Here is an 18358-nt window from a genome sequence, read left to right as displayed (position 1 = left end):
ATTGGTATAGTCCATGTAGAATGTTATAACACCAAAAACCCTATGGATTTCATTTATAGCTTTTGTATATTACAGAAACGCGCAGTAGTATGGAACATAATGTTTTGTTTGAATACGTAATTTGGGTACTACCTAAGTTTTTTTGTTTTGTGTCCTCAATAGCTGTACTATGAGGTGTTTCAGGATTATCCATTCTTTCTGGGACACCCTGTATATGAACTCAAAGCAAGGTACATCTGAATGCTTTTTATATTATATAAATGCGTTTTACAATTACTAACATAACTAGTACTAAATAGAAACGTCGAATATTGTATTCTAATGAGAGTCGGCTATATTAGGAACAGTTCTATTGTTGTCTTTATAATACAGACAAAGTATGGTGCAAGATCGCTTTTGTATATTATGTTGTACTACATTTTTTGTTAGTAGAAGCCGCTATATCAACTAGAGTGTACATTGAAAGTGTTTTTATCTTTTGTTTTCTTCTTTGCAGCCCCATACTCGCGATCGCCGATCACAAGGCCACCAGCGTCAATGGGACCGTCGTGAATCAATGTCTGACCCAAGCCGGCACCGTCTGGGAGATAACATTCTTCGTCACAATCATCATCCTCCTCTACCTCCTACCGCTGATCATCTTAATCGTATTATACAGCATCATAGCCAAGAATTTAATTACGGCCGCTTCTAAGGTTGTCATGAACAAAACTGTCGATCCTTATAACGCGAGAGCTAGGAAACAGGTCATCCTGATGCTGGGTACTGTTGTGCTGTGTTTCTTTCTCTGTTTGATGCCCTACAGGGCTCTAACGCTGTGGATCATAATAACACCGTCAGGCTTCGACGGTATAAGCTCCGAGAAATGGTACAACATCTTGTACTTCTCGAGAGTCATGCTCTATATAAATTCGGCTATAAATCCTATACTATACAACTTGATGTCGTCCAAATTCAGAATCGGCTTCTGTAAGGTGTGCATTTGCTATAAAAAAGAAAACGATCTGAACAGAAGAACGCAGAGGACCATAACGAATGGTTCAACGACTAGCAGTAGTCTGACCAGAACTACAAACAGCCTGAAGAAATTCTTCGGCCACAGAACGAGCGTCGATAGAAGCGAAGCGGAAACTAACAGCAAAGACGAGGAGAGAAGCTTATTTGACAGGATATTCCCAAACAGAGCGTTTTTAAGGCAGCAGTCAGCGCCGGTCTGTTCGAATTTGAACCCTAATCGAATCAACAGAATGCGAAGCGAAGGATGCATGGATATAAACAGGACAGATAATATTCATTCCAATTTGAATCCTAAAGTGATTCGATCAGAAATCGATACAGACCTACCTCGAGCTAATTCGTTGCGCCGTAACGTACTGATCAACACTGCGAAAGCAAAGAGCGTTGATTCGGAAAGAAACGTAATGAATTACAGTAAAAAGACCAAAGTTGATTCGGTTGTGGCTTTTCAGAAGTCGAAGAGTGTCGATTACGAATTCCCAGAGAGTTTCGTTTAAAATCCCACTAATATCGGATATGTTTAATCTGTACAATTATTGTTTATTGGTTTAAACCAGCCTTTCTCAAAGTGGGCGATAACGCCCCCCTGTGGGCGCTGCAGGCCTAAAGGGGGGCGGTAGGAGACCCAGAAAAAAATAGGGGTGTTGTGTAGTTAGTGGCTTGGAAGGCGATTTGTAATTTCATCTAGGAGGACTCTTAGACACCGACTGTACTCTCGCTGTTATGGTTTTTTAATAGGTGAAAAAATGGGGGCGCTAAAAAATAATTTATTCTCAAAGTGGGCAGTAAACAAAATAAGTTTGGGAAGCCCTGGTTTAAACTAATTATTACACGTGTAAAAACACGTATAGGAATGTAAAGTTCTATGGTAGTTATGCTACATGATACGGAAGACGAAAATATTGTGTCAAAATCAAAATAGGTCTTCCCAAGCGTGTTTGAATCGTGATGATATTGACGCAGATTCAGACAGCAGTTTCACCATCAAGTATGAGAAATCTCTTTGCAAAATATCGTCTTCTCGCATTAAAACTGTATAATCTCAAAACTTACGAAATTTTACAGGAGAGTGTTTTAAAGGTTTAACATATGATATTTTTAATATTAATCATATTTGCAATATTTATTTTTTAGTCTTTACCAGTTACATTATCTGTCTTTTAAAGTAAGTTAAAATTATGTATTAATTTTGTTAATAGTAGGCAAAATACAGGTAAACTAAAAACAAAAAAAAGGAAACTAAACTACGCTCTTTTGCCTGTATTTATGAGAAAAATACTGGTGATACCAAATGATTCCGCATATATTAACTCAATTTCGAATATTTTTGGAAATTGTACACTTTTAATGCGAAAAGACGATATATGTACGTCAAAAACTATAAGCCCATAGATGTCTGACGGATTGGCTCCCCAATATTCGTCCGGACTCCTGCGACTTTTAAAAGATCGTCGGTTTATCTCGTTCGAAGCTTACCAAAGCTACGCGGTCGCCACTCGAGAGCTTTATGGCCCCCGCACGAAATTAAGAAAACATTATTAAATCAGTGCATTTAATAAAAATGTCCAGTGTGCTTAGTGCGAGTTTTTTAACTTTTCGATCGCGTCAAAGTTAACTCAAATTTGTATGAAGTTGGAACAGCGTCCCTAGCGACCAACGTAAAAAACTTGCACTAAGCAAAATGATCTAAAACAAACATTAAGGAGCACTGGAAAATTGATATTTGTATTACATACAAAATAGCATGTGCTATGTATAGATTTAAGAATTGTGACGTGTCAAATAAAATGTACCAATTATATGTAATTAAAATATTAATATTTAGAGATGAATTTATACGCTATATGTTTTTAAGGCAAAATTACTAGTTTTAAATAATCAAAAATGTACAATAAAGGCACGTGATAATGTTTATTTTACTCAAACGCATATAGCCAGCAACAGGTTTACTGCTACAAACAAATACGGTTGACAACTTTTTTTTATTGCTCAATAGCTTTATAGCTACGAATAAATAATTATTTTACGTGATAAAGCTACGAATAAATAATTATTTATCCGAATAAATAATTATTTGTTCGTAGCAGAAATTAATCGTAGCGAGAATTTATCTGACATTATCAAACGTCGGGCGACGGTAACCACTCACCATCAGGTGGGCCGTATGCTCGTCTGCCTACAAGGGCAATAAAAATATATATATATATATACTGGATTTAATTAAATTGCATGCGGAGAAAATCCTTTTAAATATTGTTTACCAAAACTAAATTACAGATATAACAAGAACAGATGATCAATTTATGAAGACGCATAATGATTATTTCGAGGATTGAAAGGCTTTGATTTATGCGACATTTTTGTAAATTTATAGTTTAAAAATTGGAAAAAATATCATTACAAAAAAACTTCTTCAGCTGTATGTTCTTCAGCTGTTGTATATATATAAAAATGAATTGCTGTTCGTTAGTCTCGCTAAAACTCGAAAACGGCTGGACCGATTTGACTAATTTTGGTCTTGAATTATTTGTGGAAGTCCAGAGAAGGTTTAAAAAGTAGAAAAATATGAAAATGCTCGGAATTAAATAAAAATAACAAATTTATTTTTCGTTTGATGTGTGCCCCGTCGGACGGATTACTTTTGTTTGTTTTAAGTTTATTTTATTTATCGATTGTGGCACTACAAACCGGGTCAGCTAGTTACAAATATAAATGTCGCGTATTAATCGAAATGTAGCTTTAAACAAACAGCTTTTCACCCCTCGATTTAATGATAGTACAACTTGAAGATTTTGAGGATGTCCGCGTCACATTATTGATATTCAAGCTTGTGAATCGAAGGATGATATCATAGGCGGATGCGTCTACAAAATATAGACAAATGCGTCCTTATAATTGCGACCTCATGTCTCAAAGCTGCCTGCACCCTGGGTTTTCCCTAATTGACCACAAGCAATGTCATCTATGGTTCTAAATAACATTGATTTTCATTTGTTATATTTCAAGCAGACTGTTGTTTTAGTAAAAGGTTGATTTTACTTTTATTTTTTTTATTGCTTAGATGGATGGACGAGCTCACAGCCCACCTGGTGTTAAGTGGTTACTGGAGCCCATAGACATCTACAACGTAAATGCGCCACCCACCTCGAGATATAAGTTCTAAGGTCTCAGTATAGTTACAACGGCTACCCCACCCTTCGAACCGAAACGCATTACTGCTTCACAGCGGAAATAGGCGGGGTGGTGGTACCTACCCGTGCGGACTCACAAGAGGTCCTACCACCAGTAATATAAATTCATTATTGTCGATCATAATCGTTGTTATAAAATGTATTATTTAATTTCATAGTAAATAAGACTAGATTAATAGTTTGATGCGAATTTAAATAAAAAAGGTGTACTTGTGGGTTAATTCAATTGAAAAGTTATCGAGGTGCAATGTGATAATTTTGCTTGACCTCTAATTATATTATACAGAAAGAGGTAATTGATTTTTGGAATTAATTTATTTTAAAGTGACTTATACGTATTATTTAATTTAGCGTAAGTTTTAATGTATATAAATTTTATTTTCTTGTTGTGATGGTTGATAATAGTCGTTCGTTTTAAAATTACAAGACGTGAATTATAAATAAATTATATGAAATTAAGTGCCAAATATATTTTTGTTTTATTTCGTTACGTTACAGAATAGTTTCCGCGGAAAAAATAACTAAGAAAAATCGTTCTTTTTTTCCCTACCTATTCTAGGAACCTCGAGGGGTTATTATAGATTCACCGAGCTAGTAGGTAAGCTCACGGGGCTCAAGCCGGGAGTGTTGCTAACACTGGCCCTATCAAGAGCAGTGCTGCGCAGAATCTACCTCCGGATCGGAAACGTGACTCACTGAGAAGATCCGGCGAGAAACTCAGTGGGCTGTGTCTATGGGTTACTCGTCGAGCCCTTCGTCGCAAGCGACGGGTTCGGCGGAGATGGTGACCGGAAAATTCGTCCAATTATCTTATTTTACTATTAACCAAAATTCCCTTTAAAACCGTTCCCGGAATTAGACATGCCCCGTTATTTCACCAGATCTGAATTTATTACTTAAAAAGAATGTACCACGTTGCATTTTCCCAGGATAAAGAGTTGCTTGTATCACACTCTGGTCTATAAACTACCTATGTTACTATGCTAATACAGTATTTATAATAATAAAGTAGTAGTAATATAGTGTATAATTTGGAACGCCTTGTGGTGACCGGTAAAATAGAGGGAAAAAGGCCTAGGGGTAGAGGTCCCAAACGATGGTCGGACCAAATAGCGGAGGAACTGGGGATATCTATCAGCGACGCACTCCACCGGGCTGCAGGGCGGGATCGATGGAGACAGTTGGTTGACGAAATCGGACGGAGTCACGATCCTCAGCAGTGAGGAACCAATCGAAGAGAGAGAGAGTAATATAGTGTAGAACTCCACTCCCTCAGTCAGGAAATAATACACAGAGTGCAGTAGTTTACTCAATTCTGTATTGCTTTATTTGTAACTCCACTTTTACAATCTGCTCACTACCGAGTACACTGATTTCTGCCCCGTTTTTTCAGACTACCGCCTTTTTTACTATGTGACGTCCCCACTACTGTAATTGCTCCCACCAACAGTGTTGCTATTTGACAATCCGAAAATTGTCTTAGCATTAACAAGTTACATTATTTTACGACAAACCTTACAATAGTATTTTTCGATTTACGCGACTTGAAGTAACATTTAAAACGATTTTTACGTCTTTGCGATAATTATTTATGTCTAATTAATTAAATTAATAACCAACTTGACCAACCGCCATTCTGTTTCTACCGCTAAGCATTCATAAAGTTTGGCTCGAAAGATGGAAGATAAATTAAAATTAATGAAAGATGGATTAAAATTACGTATTTAAGATAAAAAGAAACTTTCTTCTTCTTCTCCATCGCTCCCTCGTTACTGAGGATCGTGACTCCGCTTCAGCTTGTCGACTGCCTGCCTCCATCGGTTCCGGTCAGTTGCCTGGTGTAGTGCAGCGCTAAGTGTTTTTTTTTTTATTGCCCTTGTAGGCAGACGAGCACACGGCCCACCCGATGGTGAGTGGTTACCGTCGCCCATGGACTTCAGCAATGCCAGGGGCAGAGCAAAGCCGCTGCCTACCGTTTAATACTCTCCACAAGTGCTCCGTCGGTTTGCTCGGAGCCCCAAACGTTGGTTCGTCCAATTAAAAATAATGTGTGAGCACGAAAATTCAAATAACCAGCAAATTGATGCGAACATGTCTTATCTGCAGGGAGACTTAATAGCGGGAGTAGCCCTCACGATAATTTCATATAACAGTATAAAAGGGTTCGAGGGAAATGAGGTGTCGTGCTAATAGGATAATAAGTGTTGTGACGAAATATAACTTACGTACTAGTCCACAAGTTCACTGTTGTAATTTATTCGGTAACTAGCCGTCGCTGTTTACGAAAGAAAAGCTATTTATTATTTCTGTTCGGGAGTAGAGTCTACGGGAATAGGATTGCAAAGCTGCACACATCTTGTTATCTCTTAGTTTATATATTGTTATGCCGGTAAGAGTAGCGCCACCTATCGCCAGTACAACGCCATCTATTGTCAGATAGCGGAAACACAATACTCGACTTATGGAATATTCTCGATAAATCTAGGAATGTTGTATTGATTATAAAATCGTTGCAGAGATGGCACGCAGTGAGTTAGTAATCGGAACTACTCGAAGCGAAGCGGAAGAAGCGAATTGAGAATTTTAGGGTGTTTGTGTAGTGTTTTAAGTGTTCTAAGTGCAAATAAAGTTTTAATTTGTACTTCGGTATATTTTTTTTATTTATCCGAAGCCCAGCGCGTAATAATATATTAATTGACAAAGACAAAAGATCTAAGTAAAATTGTCAAAAAATCGAACATCGGATGAGCGAATGCAAGGGAAGTCGTTTGGTGGGTAGGCCCTAAAAACATTTTTGGACCCGTGTTTCGCACCCTACGTCTGCGGGCCATCCAGAACACCCATCAAGTTTTTTTTCCTACCTATGCTGATAACCTTGGGAGGCTATTTCAGCTACACCCTAACATGTAGGTGAGCTCTCGGGGCTCAAACCGGAAGTGATGCTAACACCGGTACTCGCGAGAGCAGTGCTTCGCAGAATCTACCACCGGATCGGAAACGCTACCCACTGAGAAGATCCGGCGAGAAACTCAGTGGGTTAATTTATTCGTCGAGCCCTTCGTCGCCAGTGACAGGCTCGACGAGGAAACCATCAAGAAGACCCATATCCCCACGCGCCAGTCAGCCCTCTGCTTGACAAAAGAAAAAGACATAATTCTCGGGAACAACTATACGACACAAGAGCAAGAATTTGTAGTCATATTCAGTTAATATTCGTAGCGTGTTTGGTATTTTGATTCGATTACCGCCGTCCTGAGGGAGACCTTTGGACTGAAGAAATTCAATTTTGCTCCCGCAATCCCTATGCTTAGGTCAAATATGAAATGAGTGTTATAACGTCTATAGTGTCATGGCAAAGATTCTTGGTCTTCTCTATTTCAGTAACACAATCGAGTTCTTGCGATAGATGTTAGTAGAATCGAGCTTACAAAAATATTCAGTTATTTTATAAGCTGTTACAAGAAAAATGGAACATAATTCGGTGCATAGAGCAAATACACGCTTAAGTGCTCTGAGGAATTGTTTGAGATGATTCCATCATCTCGTTTTTACTACCGCAGTGCCCGCCATTGCTGTAGAGTTCATCCATACTACCTGGAGCCACTGCGTTCATTCACGGTGCGTTTCCAGAGGTCTTTTTTACCACGTGCCATCTGGCTTTGGAATGAGCTCCCCTCCACGGTGTTTCCCAGGCGCTATCACATGTCCTTCTTCAAACGAGGCTTGTGGAGAGTACTTCACGATAAGCAGCGGCTTAGCTCTGCTCCTGGCCTTGCTGAAGTGCATGGGCGATGGTAACCACTCCCTATCCCCACCCGCTATGGTGGGCCATATGCTCGTCTACCTACAAGGCAATAACAATGTAAAAATTTAATAATATTTAGTATGAATTTATATTATATTAAATAATAATTTTGTCATTTATATTACTAAATAATACATACGGATAACCTCAGTTGTATTGGAGCACTTAGGAAGGTTGATGAGCACAGTTTTTCACAAATATTTTCTACTATTAATTAGTATTGATTCTTCTTCACTTCTGATTATAATTCAGACGCACATATAAAATTCGCACTTGTATAATGAAAACACGTGTTTTAAATGTAGAAACTCAAAGCATGTGGATAAATATTATAAATATAAATACACAGTGAACAGAGGTGGCGCGGCGTGCGTGCCAACATGCGCCACTAACAGAGGTTCCATTTCTGTTTTGTTGGTAGCATTTTTTACGAATGTACATGAGCGAAAGTTCACCTGCGGCTATATTCAGACTCGCCAAGTTACGTCGGTCGTATTGTAATGAGCGATTTAGTGGGCAACTTCATTTCTGTTAATTTTGTGTCACGGTGCGCGCGCATCGTAAAATTTCACTCTCATAAATTTTTCATAAAACGCGCCTAAAGAAGTATAACTTAAAAAATATGATATTACGTGTTCACGAATGGCTTTAGTGAAGAAGGAATAACATCGTATAACAAAAGTAATATTGATTAATGATTTTGCGTAATTATTGGTGGTATATCTGAAGCGATGCCCTTTGAGGGGTGAGAGAGCCATTATATAACACAATTTAGGCTTCGACCTCATGTCTCAAGATGGGTGGCCAATTAAAGACGGATGGACCACGGGTCGTCTGTTCATGCCTATGGACAACTCTATTTCTATACATATGGTTAAGTTTTGATCACCTTGTTATTCTCTTTGTTGATGGCAATGTCCTTGCATTGTACACTATTTAAGTGTGGTTTCGATTCGGTATACAAATCAATATCTCTAATAAGATAGCGTAAATTCAAAACTTCTTCATTATTATTTGAAATTAGATGTAACGAAAAAGCGACCGTAAAAATTAACACCTTTAAGACGTTTATATTGTTAAGCGCTGGGGTTCGGGATAAATAAAAAGTCTACCGAATTACAAGCTAACACTGTATTGCCACTTAGAACACTCACTCACTAACTTTTACTGGTGGTAGGACCTCTTGTGAGTCCGCACGGGTAGGTACCACCACCCCGCCTATTTCTGCCGTGAAGCAGTAATGCGTTTCGGTTTGAAGGGTGGGGTAGCCGTTGTAACTACACTGAGACCTTAGAACTTATATCTCAAGGTGGGTGGTGCATTTACGTTGTAGATGTCTATGGGCTCCAGTAACCACTTAACACCAGGTGGGCTGTGAGCTCGTCCACCATCTAAGCAATAAAAAAATAATAATAATACCCAATTACAAGTTAACACCGTATTGCCACTTCCACACACTCACTCACTTTAAAATTCTTAATTCATTTCTTCCGCTTCGCTTCAGGTGATCCGCTGTTTCGCTTCGAGTAGTTCCGAATACTAACTGACTGCCATCTCTGCAACGCTTTTATAGTCGATACCAAATCCCGAGAATCGTCGAAAACATTCCTCACAAGTCGAGTATTTTCGATGTGGGTTCCGCTATCTGATAATAGATGGCGTTGTACTTATCGAGCGCTCTAGATGTTACAAGATCCTTCGAAATTCATTCGCCTATTCGGCGATAGATGGCGTTACTCTTATCGGCGTAACAATATGATTGGGCCTGCGAAAGAAAGAGAAAGAAAATCCTTTAAAAATTTGCCTTCAAGAAAACCAAAAATATCCACCAAAGTCCTGTTACGTCAGCCCTTTAATAGACAGTCCTAGAATTTTGACCGAATAAAATCTAGACTTCTACTACATATATCAATAAATTTTCCGTCGACTCAGCGCAGTTCTCGTACGAAAACGTTCGACGGTAAATCAAGCGAGGCTTTTCTAGAACATTCTCGAACAATACGAGTACTCAAGTTCAAGTTAACGCTCGAATTATGTGCACATTGTGTGCAAACAATGCGCCGAAACAATAAAATTTTGCCATCCGAATGTTTTGGAACTATTTATATTGAAACAAAGGAATTCGTGCTAAATATTAATTACCCGAGTTTGGTGAATGATTATTTTTGATTTTTAATTACAATATTAAAAGATATACGATATAAAGTTGAATTCACAAATGATTGAAATGATTGGCGTATTGTTTTTAAATCGTACACTATACGACTCTGGAATGACTGGACCTCCCTTCCACGGTGTCTTTTATCAGAAAGATATGTCCATCATCAAACGAGATTTGAAAAGAGTCCTAGATTGACTTTGAGAGACGCAAAAGAAAAGCAATTTTACAATTAGCTCGGCGAGTAAATTAACCCACAGAAACGACCCACTAAGTTTCTTTCCGGGTCTTCTCAGTGGGTCGCGTTTCCGATCCGGTGGTAGATTCTACGAAGTGCTGCTCTTGCTAGGGTTAGTGTTAGCAACGTGGTCAGGTTTGATCCCCGTGAGTTCACCCACTGTTTAAAGCTACGTTGAAATGGTCTATCAAGACCATCAGTATAGTGGTGTTTAAAAACGTTTCTCTTTAAACAAGGCTTAAAAAAGAGTCTGCTAGGAAGAGAAGGACCGTAAGCTAGAAAAGAAAATACACTAAGATACCAATGTAGGGAAAATATTGGGAAGCGAGGGCAATATGAAGCCGTCGTGGCCTAAAGGATAAGACGCTTGGTATACTCTACGCGACTGTGCCTGCGTTCGAATCCAGCGGAGAGATAACAATTTTTGTAACATGTTTACTAATGATTTCCACGATGAAGGAATAACGTGGTGTAACAAAAATCAAACCTCGCAAAAAATTGAATTTGTATAATCTTTTTTATGATGGATGGATTACTGGTGGCTCGAAGGCCTTTCCAGTTTCACCAGGACAGCTGGGCGAGGAAGGGCTCAGCCAGGAGGGGGATAACTGTCTGAACTGTCTACAATTGCGACGTTTAGACTTAAAATCTCAATATGACAGGCAGAATTAACTTTGGGATGTCTATAGACTACGGTTACCATTTAACACCGGATCTGCAGTGAGCTCATTCACTCGTCTATGTTATAAAAAAAATGTCTGCAGTAAATGAGATTTGAAATAAAAAATCATTATATAAAAATAACACCGAGTATGGGGGTATGCTCTCAAATATCATCACGAATATAAAAAAAATTTGGGAAAACACCGTACTGTCTTGCCATGGTTTCAAAATATCTTTCAGTTTATGTATATTATTAAATGTTTGCTGCTTCATTTATATACCGAAATTAATTTATTTTCCTCCTCAATCTGTTATTGTCCTCGAACCAAACAAAGGTAGCGGAGCATTTGAATTGTATTTTGTAATGAGGCGCTATTTTACTCGCATACAATTAGGACGTTTGCCTGTATGTAATTACATAATTAAATCTTAAAACATACCTAAGCGAACTACTTAAAGTTATGAAGCACTCAACCACACTTATTTTCCCTGCCTAAGGAGTTATCCTAGCTTCGCGCGGACGGGTGGTTTAGCTTACGGGCTGAATCTGATAGGGTTTACAAACACCAGGTCTAGAAACAGCAATGTTTTGCAGAATCTATCACCAGATCGGAATCGCGACCCACTGATAAGATCCGGCAAGAAACTCAGTCCACTGTGTCTATGGCATAACTAAATGAACTTAGTTCATGGCTTACTAGTATTCGAAACATTGACAATAAAAAAACACGAGATTAAATCGTAAAAGTAATTTTAAATAACATAACGACTACATTAATTAGACAATATGTATTTTTAAGGGCTATAATTTATTATCCGACGCCATTTATTCATCTTGGAAGTTGTTAGTGAATACGTATCGTGAACGTGTTTCTCTAAAATTTGTACATTTTGAACACCGAACAATTACTAATCATAATTAAATATGAGAAAATACGATGCATTTTGGTGAGTGCTCTGAGGAATTGTTCGAGATGATACCGTCATCTCGTTTTTACCATCGCACCGCCTGCCACCGTAGTAGAGTTCATCCATACTACCTGGAGCCACTGCGGTCATCCACAGTGCGTTTCCAGAGGTCTTTTTTGCCACGTACCATCCGGCTATGGAATGAGCTCCCCTCGACGGTGTTTCCCGAGTGCTATGGCATGTCCTTCTTCAAACGAGGCTTGTGGAGAGTATGAAGTGGTAGGCAGCGGCTTGGCCGCTGAAGTCCATGGGCGACGGTAACCACTCACCATCAGGTGGGCCGTGCGCTCGTCTGCCTACAAGGGCAATAAAATAAAATAAAAAACACCTATGTTTTATGATCAATTTATCATGCAACAAAACATAACACTTAACACAGTATTATTTACTGCGGACATTATTATTTGAGCATCCATTAAAATGCTCAGGAATGATAATTGAAACGACAAACATCACTCTGAAAGGCTTAACTTCGACAGCAGCGACCACAGACTTTAAAACGCTAGCAGTTCATGTCAAACGAGCCGTGTCTATAAATTTTAAATGCTTGTTCACTTCGAAAAATATTTAAGTGTTTTCTGGCGGTTTTTTTTTTGTTTAATCGCTACGAAATATTTTTATTGATTTCAATATATGCGTTTATTTGGAAATTAGAAAACCGAAGAGGTAATTTAATGAAATGAACATAATTAAAAATACTTTTAAGGTTTCGGTTCTTTCTCATTGTCATAGTATTTTTTATTTTTTTATTATTGAAGGATTACTGGTGGCCCGGAGGCCTTTCCAGTTTCACCAGGACAGGTGGGCGAGCAAGGGCTCAGCCATGATCGTACTATTTACGTCGTCATCCGTGACTATTACACGAGGAGTGTAAGCTTATTCGCGGATTTTTTTTTTTTTTTTTTTTTTTTATTGCTTGGATGGGTGGACGAGCTCACAGCCCACCTGGTGTTAAGTGGTAACTGGAGCCCATAGACATCCACAACGTAAATGCGCCACCCACCTTGAGATACAAGTTCGAAGGTCTCATTTATAGTAACGACGGCTGCCCCACCCTTCAAACCGAAACGCATTACTGCTTCACGGAAGAAATAGGCAGGGTGGTGGTACCCACCCGCGCGGACTCACAAGAGGTCCTACCACCAGTAAAATTAAGCAATAAGAAAATGTCATTCAAACGACTAGCACAGGCTTCCCGCAATCAGCAGAATCATAAGCTCGGAGTACTTCAAAAACAAAACTTATGAATGGGCGGAGTGGAAGCCGTGCCACTGACATTTATAAACCGCGCAATAAAAAACTTTTTTTTTTTTGTATACGTGCTGATAAATCACTGCGAAATCTCAGGCTAAACTCGAAACTTTTCATGCTTCTATGTGTGACAGTAGGATTTTATGTATGTATATTGAATATCGGCTTGCGTTCTAAGCGCGTACATATTGGTATATTTTTCTTCACACACTGTTTCACAGATCAGTCGTGATTGTTATAGCCGTGAATGGAGACCATAACTACTAAATTTTTTTCACCGACTGCGAAACAAAATAATATATTAAATTATGGGGCCGAGCCTCATACGTGGTGTCCACACCTAGGGGGCACGCGGGGTATTTGGAACTTGACGGTCTCAAGTTGTTGAGAGCAGACCGCGGACCCAAGGTTGCTTTTGGGGCCCTACCCACCAAACGAATCCTCTTGTACCCTCTCACCCAACGTCCGATCCTCGCCCGCGGTCAGAACTACTAATACTGTACACTAATGGTTCAAACTGGAACTTGCGTCGTTTGACGAAGACTGAAAACTTATCAACACTGATCAATGAACCCATATATTATAAAGAGTTTTTATTTACCACAGATATCTATATATTAATACGTGAAGCAAAAACTTTGTATCTCTTTTTACGAAATTTGCGCGGACGGAGGAGTATGAAATTTTCGACACTTATAAAGAATATAGAGAAGAAGTACACAATGCTAATATTTTTTTAAATAATGCATAAAATATACATTAAATCAATAAGGAAAACATTACACACACTACATACCATGTATTTGACGCACACACGCATGCATACTATTTATTGTCAAACTTTTGTTCTTGACATATATGTTGTCAAATTGAGAATAGAATATGGCTTGTCTTTGTTAAACATTTTTGTAGTCTTGGCGAAATTTGTGATTATAGAAGTATAAAATACAATCATAATAGTGTACAAAATTACAATTCCAATTAATTATAGTCGAATTTCGACTACTGCGGGACCACTAGTCGTAGTTAATATTGCGTGATAAACAAAACAAATCGAAATGACAAAATAGCATAATATAAAATGATGTATCGCGACAGAATCGCTATAGAACTGAGCCAATAACGTCGCATAGCCGAATAGAATTACTGGGTAATGAAGAGCTTAATATTATTATTATAAAGATTGTTATCTTATCTGTAAGCAATATTGTAGAACTTGATTGGAACATCAAAGCTCATAAAATATTTAGGAACATCAACAATTTTTATGGGTTTTATGTAAATCATACTGAAAGTGGTCATATCAGAAGGTTGCGTGTACAGATCACGTCAGGGTTGCCAGTTTAAAAGGTAAACGACAAAAGGTAGATTTTCCAAAGAAGTTGTTGAAGTTGCTCAGTAGACCAACAGCCTAAATGTTATTTGTTCGGAACTTGTATTATATGCCAAATTATCTTGAAAATGTCGTAAGTGAGTATCAGGCATCTTTTAAGTATCCGTGTTCCATGGCGAGTGCCCGTTACAAACAAAAGAGAAACCATTACACACATTATTGTTAGGCCGGAAACAGTAACGCCATCTATCGCCGAACAGCAGAAACGAATATCAAAGGAGCTATTAATATCGAGAACGCTCGAGAAGTACAACGCCATCTATTGTCTGCTTCGATGTGTGTGTCTATTGAAACACACATCGCATTAAGCACACTGGAGTATCACCGGCTATCCTGCGCATACGGACATTTAGTCATACGGTCATATCTAGCTATAGCCTATATTTAGTTTAATTGGTCCGTATTATTAGCAGCATCCATCCAATCACCTTCAGCCATATACAGCTCTACAGGATGGAATGCAAACACGCTATAGTAATAGCCCGGTTTCGGACTTGCTAGTCCGCGTCTTTTTTAACCTAAAAAATATTAATCGAACGTCAACCTAAGCTGTTGGTTGAGCTTTGCACTTCGTTTTACAATTGTAAAGCTTGCATATCAGGTTTAATAAATTTTTTCATCATTGATGTCGAAATTAATAAAAACGGATATTTTTTTTTTAAACTCTAGCTATGATATTATGTTACTAAATTAATCCAAATAATATTTGTTCCACAGCCCAATTCTCGCCGTCGCGACTTTCACATACGAGCAGGACGAAGATGGAACTGAGGTGCCGGTGTGTCTCACCCAAGCCGACACTTTCTGGTCCGCCTTATTCTTCATCCTGACCATCGCGATCTTCTTCATCGTGCCACTCGGAGTTCTACTGGTCCTATACAGCGTCATCGCTAAAAACTTAATGGAGAATCCCGTCATCATCGCGCAGAGCAGCAAAAACACCAGCGGAACGGGAAACGTCATCCGCTATAGGAAACAAGTCATACTGATGTTAGGTACCGTTGTGTTGTCGTTTTTCATATGCTTACTACCATTTAAAGCGTTAACGTTATGGATCATCGTATTCCCCCCGGAGACAATAATGTCGTTAGGTATAGATGGTTATTATATACTTTTGTATTTTTGTAGGGTAATGTTGTATTTGAATTCAGCCATTAATCCGATTTTATACAATCTGATGTCGTCGAAGTTCAGGGACGGCTTCGTGAAGCTGTTAAAGATAAACAAGCTGATGAGGTGCAGTAGGAATCTGAGGGAAACGATGCAGAGAAGGGACACTTTTAATACAACCACTTCGACTGGGTTTTCTAGTAGTCAGAACACTTCCGATTCATTCTGGAGAAGGTATAGCAACAGAGTATCATCCCAGAAGAACATACTAAACAATAGCAAGAAAATCAAGGAGGAGAAAGTTAATCCAATTAAAATAGGCGAGATAATAAACGTTGAGAACACTAGACGGAACAGCATGAAATTCATAGCCGCGCTAAACGAAGACGTGCAAATAGATAATGAAGTAGAAATAGCCGATAACGAGAACAATAAACAGATACAAATATTAAATTTAGACGTTAAAACGAATAGCGTTTATTCTATAACATTAGACGTTAGTAAAGAAGGTAAAAATAGATTTGTCTGTGTACCAACACAAGATAGGGACAACAAAAATATATTTATATACGATTATAGTACTAAAGAAAGTTTCGTTTGAATACTACTCTACTTTTGTTTAAATACTATTACTACTACTAAAATCAATTGACTTTAAATTAATTTAACAGAAACAGCTAATCAAATATTTTCCGGGTTGTTCCTTTTTAAATTTCGAATTTTAGTACATACACAGAAAAATAGATTTGTCTGTGTACCAACATAAGATAGGGACAACAAAAATATATTTATATACGATTACAATACTAAAGAAAGTTTCGTTTAAATACTACTCTACTTTTGTTTAAATACTATTACTACTACTAAAATCAATTGACTTCAAATTAATTTAACAGAAACAGCTAATCAAATATTTTTCGGGTTATTTCTTTTTAAATTTCGAATTTTAGTACATACACAGAAAAATAGTATTGTCTGTGTACCAACACAAGATAGGGACAACAAAAATATATTTATATACCATTATAATACTAAAGAAAGTTTCGTTTGAATACATTACGAATACATTACTTTGGTTGGCTGGGTAAGTGATTAATTGACTTCAAATAAATTTAACAGATACAGATCAAATATTTTTTAGGTTGTTCCTTTTTTAATTTCAAATTTTAGTACACATACACAGAAAAAGTATTTTTGAATGATGCAGAGAATAATGTCACAAGAGAAGGATCGAAACAGTAAGAAAAGGGATTAACATATAGAAGCACATCCAACTGCTGATGTCTCGATGCTGACCAAAAACAATGGCATATGGTAGTCTAATTTGTACCCTATATTTAACAGATGCGTTAGTTTTTATTATTCATTATTTTAATTTTTGGCTATGCGCCAAATACGTGCATTTTTGTATTAATTTACGTATATTAAGATGTTAAAAACAGTCTCACTGATGGCAGATGTTATGAGCGTATTATGACGTAAGAAGTGAGTCTGCACAGTTGGGTGTCATCTTCCAATCCATTTGACCATTCATGCGTTTCAGAATTAGTGCAACGATACAACAAAAACTTGAACCTTAAATTCAGGGTGATACTGCCTTATTTAATTTTGGCAACAGTGCAATTAGTTTTGCTTTTCGATATCAAAAACATTCTCGATCTATATGATTTCAACAGAGATATTAACAAGTCTCTAAAGCCTTGTTCGCACTAGGCGAGTATTTTAGTCGAGTACCGAGTAATTTAGTGGCTAAACTACTCGCTACTCGCCCGATAAAAATAGAACAAAATGGATTGACTTTACTAAATTATTTACTAAACTACTTGACTAAATTTTTGGTGTTGAAACACATTTACCTACTAAATTACTCGGAACTCGACTAAAATACTCGCCTAATCCGAACAAGGCTTAAGCCCCGTGAGCTAACCTAACAACCGCTCAAGCCTAATGGTATTATGTAGGCAAAAAAAACACTTTTCAATTGATTATTAATGCTCTACGATCAGATATATTTGCCACTTCCTAAAGAGATGGTTTTATTGAGTAATTGATCTTAATACATATTACAGTCGCGATGTCTAAAAACTAAAGGCCATTACATACAAAAGCGAGTTAAGTAAAAATAAATACGCTTTTAATAACTAGATCCAACATGTGCATACTCACGAATGCGATTCGCTACGTTTTGATCACACTGTGTGAGTGATGACAAAATTATATTTTCATATTACAGAAACTAGTTCGAACATCAGTGGACTGGGTTGCTAAATAAAAAATTTGACTAGAATATATTATATTTGGTTGCTATTTTCAGAGTATTGGAATCTATTTGGATGACGATTGTTTTGGAAGGACTTTTTCGTAGGAATGCGAGGAACAAAACCGTGTGAATTATTTTATTTTATTATTCTAGTGCTTCTTCATGTTTAATGGCGGCTTATTAACCGTTTAGTATCTATGACAGTTCACAAATATAGGAAACAAAGTCATGGGTCGTACCTTCTCGTGTTCTTCCAAAAAAACACTTAATTAGATAAACTTCAATTCGTTCCGAGCAATTTTT

General features: G+C 37.7%; 1 protein-coding gene across 2 annotated transcripts in view; it reads left to right on the top strand.

Annotated features, from left to right (window-relative positions):
* Ethr (ecdysis triggering hormone receptor) overlaps nt 1–16418 on the top strand; it is a 142582-nt gene extending 126164 nt beyond the window's left edge. Inside the window, exon 4 of one of the 2 annotated variants that reach the window (XM_089738851.1) lies at nt 15403–16418. In XM_089738851.1, the coding sequence (XP_089594977.1) occupies nt 15403–16396 (994 nt within the window). In that variant the 3' untranslated portion in view covers nt 16397–16418. Of the gene's footprint in view, nt 1–496; nt 4678–15402 lie in introns of those variants that run through there. The other variant, XM_028187856.2, reaches the window with a different exon arrangement.
* The last annotated feature ends 1940 nt before the right edge of the window (nt 16419–18358 follow it).

Source organism: Bombyx mandarina, chromosome 26 (assembly GCF_030267445.1).
Source record: "Bombyx mandarina strain Sakado chromosome 26, ASM3026744v2".
In the NCBI taxonomy this organism is placed as follows: domain Eukaryota; kingdom Metazoa; phylum Arthropoda; class Insecta; order Lepidoptera; family Bombycidae; genus Bombyx; species Bombyx mandarina.
This window is presented reverse-complemented; position numbering and strand designations above follow the sequence as displayed.